At 44.8% G+C, this 4,273-nt stretch overlaps 1 protein-coding gene across 1 annotated transcript; it reads left to right on the forward strand.

The window, feature by feature from the left end:
- Positions 1-325: 325 nt before the first annotated feature.
- LOC124013438 (T-box transcription factor T-A) lies at positions 326-4,073 on the forward strand. The gene is made up of 8 exons (XM_046327785.1): positions 326-510; positions 1,369-1,633; positions 1,979-2,113; positions 2,239-2,300; positions 2,397-2,458; positions 2,715-2,888; positions 3,114-3,237; positions 3,612-4,073. The coding sequence occupies exons 1-8, from the start codon at positions 326-328 to the stop codon at positions 3,874-3,876; spliced, it is 1,272 nt and encodes a 423-aa protein (XP_046183741.1). The 3' UTR covers positions 3,877-4,073.
- The last annotated feature ends 200 nt before the right edge of the window (positions 4,074-4,273 follow it).

Genomic DNA, 4,273 nt, shown 5'->3' on the forward strand with positions numbered 1-4,273 from the left:
CTTATTCACACATGACCCTGTTTAAAGTAGGCATAGAGGCCTATAGGTACTTTTACATGTTGTATTCACGCAATTATGATGGGCATTTTTGCATTGGGGACATCGAAGAGACGCTCGAAACACGACCATTAGGCCATCGGGGTGTGGTCTCGAACGCAACGCCACACCCCTATCCCCATGTGGTCCCGGGGGGCCTTATATGATCAGGCCTTGGGCTCTCAAGCCAGTAGTACTTATCTCACTGTCAAAACTAGTCTAGAAGCAGTGAATCCTATTCTAACGGTATATTTCGCGGAACACCACACGAACTCATCCTATAGGAAATATGACTTCTTCAAACTCCGACCAGCGGCTGGACCACCTTCTGAGCGTGGTGGAGAGCGAGTTTCAGAAGGGGAGCGAGAAAGGAGACGCATCGGAGAGGGATATTAAACTGGGACTAGAAGACGCAGAATTATGGACCAAGTTTAAAGAACTAACCAACGAAATGATCGTCACCAAGACTGGCAGGTAGACTATGTTTTTTGTTGTTGTTGCTGTTAGCAACGGATCAAAATGAGGCCTTCGATGCCTATTGGTATGCCTCATTAAAAGCCAAGTTTATCTGGAGAGATCTTAGAGCGCATTTATGCATGACTTCGATCTCAAGGCCATCAGACTGTTAAATAGCCATCACCAGCCGGCTTCCACCCAGTTACGCCACCCTGCACATTAGAGGCTGCTGCCCTATAGACTTAGAATCAGTGGCCACCTTAAATGTATACATACTGCTTTACTAATCTCATCTCATAAATATATACTATTTTGCTGTATTTTAGTCAGTGCCACTCCGACATTCTTCGATCTAATATTTATATTTTTCTTAATTCCATTATTTTACTTTTAGAATGATGTCTATTGCTGTGAATTGTTACATATTACTGCACTGTTGGAGCTAGGAACACAAGCATTTCGCTACACCCACAATAACATCTGCTAAATATGTGTATGTGACCAATCAAATTTTATTTGACTTTACGAAGCTAAATGTATCTGATGCGCCCAGGTTAGATATTCAACAGACATGCTCAGCATTTCAGAATAGGCTAGATGACAGGGTGTTGGCCCGGCTAGGCACTATCTATGTTTCACTGTGGCAACTTTATAAATACCATGTCAAGAATTAGGCCTAATGCGCAACGCCCGTCAAATCGTATAAACCTATTAGTAGGATACAGTAAAGTGCCCCGATGTGGCACCCTTTTTAATGCAAACAAATATACCGCCAAATAATTCAATTATATAGATCAACGGCTGAGCCAACATAACATAATATTTAGGTTTGCTTAGGCAATATGTTTATTTGAACAACTTTATTTGAACCTACAGGCGGATGTTTCCAGTGCTCAGAGCGAATGTGAGCGGCTTGGACCCCAACGCCATGTACTCAGTCCTATTGGACTTCGTGGCTGCAGACAACAACCGGTGGAAGTACGTGAATGGCGAGTGGGTTCCCGGTGGCAAGCCCGAGCCACAGAGCCCTAGCTGCGTCTACATCCACCCAGACTCGCCTAACTTCGGAGCGCACTGGATGAAAGCGCCCGTCTCATTTAGCAAAGTCAAACTGTCCAATAAACTCAACGGAGGAGGACAGGTAAGGCCCCGATTGTTTTTGTCGTCTTCTTTGTTTTGTATTTGCAGTATGCATATTTATTACTATGTAAATGCATTTAAATACAACTTGGTAGGCTAGTCCAGATTGCCCTGCTCTCTCGGAGCTAATGATACTCTACCCTGCTGTGCTGAATTACAAAGTTAAGCCTTTTCTGGGGAACAACAGTGTTCATTTCATGGCAAATCAACTTCACAATTTTTTATTGGGCATCTGTAGGACTAAATTGATCAGCTATTATATACATTTTGAGTGTGTGTTTTGGATCTTTGTTTTTGATTGTAGTTTATTGTGAAATTATTAAAATAATGTATAATTTGTCTCTAGATCATGCTGAACTCTCTGCACAAGTATGAGCCCAGGATACACATTGTGAAGGTTGGAGGGCTCCAGAAGATGATCAGTAGCCAGTCTTTCCCCGAGACTCAGTTCATCGCTGTCACTGCTTACCAGAACGAAGAGGTCAGTTGGCCTGAATAACACAGTCACAGAGATAATCATTGTTCACAATAATAAACATTTTATTGTGTCCAGCTTACAATGAAGGAGGAAACTAATAGGAGCTGTCATATTTATGTACCTTCTAGATAACTGCGTTGAAGATCAAACACAATCCATTCGCCAAAGCTTTCCTTGACGCCAAAGAGAGGTAAGAGGAAGAGACTGATATTGTGTCAGAAAGATCCTTCTAAATGTATTTATTTGATATTGTGTGCCTATTCTGATGCTATGTTTTCAATTTTAGGAGCGACCATAAAGACATTCCAGACCATGGTGGAGACAGTCAACAGTCTGGTTATTCCCAACGTAAGTCTCCCCTTCAGTCTAACCACATTAGAAAAGTTCTTTCTTGACCTCTCCATTTCAGTTCCAACAATCAAACCAAGTCATTATATTTGACGTAATTTTCAAACGCACTTTTCTTAAACATTCAGAAAAGAATGATCCTCATATATCTATGTTTTCAAAGCCTTCCATGTCCCCAATGAAACTATACATAGAGAACAGTATGAAAAAAGGAAGCATAGGATTATAACCATTTTGTCTGCTCTCTTCCTTTCAGTTGGTGGTTGGTTCCTACCTGGTAACGGCCCTATGTGCTCCAGCAGCAGCCCCCCTCCGTTCAGCGGGGCCCCTGGCCCCTCCTCAGGGTCTTATTGTGAGAGGTACTCCAGCCTGAGGGGCCACAGGGCCGCCCCCTACCCCAGCCACTACCCACACCGCTCCTCCAGCTCAAGTAAGAACCTCCTCTACCCAACCCAGCGGTCTGTGAATGCACTGTCTACTGTTTATTCTAGTCACTAGTCAGACTCGTAGGTGTAGACGACAGCATGGACATTTCAAGATGGTGGTTCATAAATAGATGTTTGAGAAATCACCCCTAGAGGAAATGCATTGTTTTGATCAGAGAAATGTTTACTATACTGTTTTTAATCATTTGTCTATGTACTTTATTGTTTAGACAACTACATGGACAACTCGTCGGGAGTCCTGCCCACCCATGACAGCTGGTCAGCCCTTCAGATCCCAAACTCCTCTGGGATGGGAACCCTGGCCCATACAACCAACTCCACATCCAACTCCAGGTATGGCAACACATGGTCATAGTTCATCATCTATATGTTTCTGATACCACTAATTATATTCCAGAACTTTCCTGACTACATGACTTGGATCAGGAAACACTTTGGGCCCTGGGCTTAGACTTTTACTAGGCCCAGATTTCTTCCTGGTTAGGTCACACGGCCAGAAAAAAACCTCCTAATCAAACCCCCTTTGCTCTCTCTCTGTCTCTGTCTCTTTCTCTCTCTCTCTCTCTCTCTCTCTCTCTCTCTCTCTCTCTCTCTCTCTCTCTCTCTCTCTCTCTCTCTCTCTCTCTCTCTCTCTCTCTCTCTCTCTCTCTCTCTCTCTCTCTCTGTATCCTTGTCTCTCTCGCTCTCTCTCTCTCTCTTCCCTACAGCCAGTATCCTAGCCTGTGGTCTGTTGCCGGGACAACCCTAACTCCTTCTGGCTCCTCCTCTGGTTCCATTGCTGGCGGTCTGACCAGCCAGTTCCTGCGAGGCTCCTCCTACACTGGCCTGACCTCCTCCCTGCCCGTTTCCTCACCATCCTCCATGTACGACCCCAGCCTTAGTGAGGTGGGTGTAGGCGTGGGCGAGGCCCAGTTCGAAAGCTCCATCGCCAGGCTCACCGCCTCCTGGGCACCTGTGGCTCAGAGCTACTGAGCACAATGCATCTTCCATCAGACATTGACTCTACTCAAGCACCATCCTGCCCCACATCACCTCCCTCTCCTCTCTACTGCCTGACGATCACCTAGGAAACCTTTGGGTTGATGCATTACATGTGGACAGCAACACCTGTGAAAGGCAGAGAGTCAGCTCAGAAGAAGATCTATCTGATGCAGAGAGATGTAGGGTCCTCTCAGGCCTTGTGTTTTACCAACATGAAATGGTTGGTTTCTCCATTCCAAAGACCCTAGATTTTCTAAACCAAAGTCCATAGGTTGCCATTCTTAAGTTACACACTTGCTGTCTTAGTGGAAGAGGCATGTGTTTTCCATTGGGAGTTTCCTTCACTCTGTCCAAGGTGCAATTACAAGCCAAAGACAATCTGACAATA

This window comes from Oncorhynchus gorbuscha, linkage group LG24 (assembly GCF_021184085.1).
Source record: "Oncorhynchus gorbuscha isolate QuinsamMale2020 ecotype Even-year linkage group LG24, OgorEven_v1.0, whole genome shotgun sequence".
Taxonomy (NCBI): Eukaryota; Metazoa; Chordata; class Actinopteri; order Salmoniformes; family Salmonidae; genus Oncorhynchus; species Oncorhynchus gorbuscha.

What these genes read in the sequence shown, in the direction of transcription:
- LOC124013438 (XM_046327785.1), top strand. Translation starts at nt 326, where the DNA reads ATGACTTCTTCAAACTCCGACCAGCGGCTGGACCACCTTCTGAGCGTG. An exon ending in ATCGTCACCAAGACTGGCAG is followed by an intron (nt 511 to 1,368) that starts GTAGACTATGTT and finishes TTGAACCTACAG; the next exon opens with GCGGATGTTTCCAGTGCTCA. An exon ending in ACAGTCTGGTTATTCCCAAC is followed by an intron (nt 2,459 to 2,714) that starts GTAAGTCTCCCC and finishes TCTTCCTTTCAG; the next exon opens with TTGGTGGTTGGTTCCTACCT.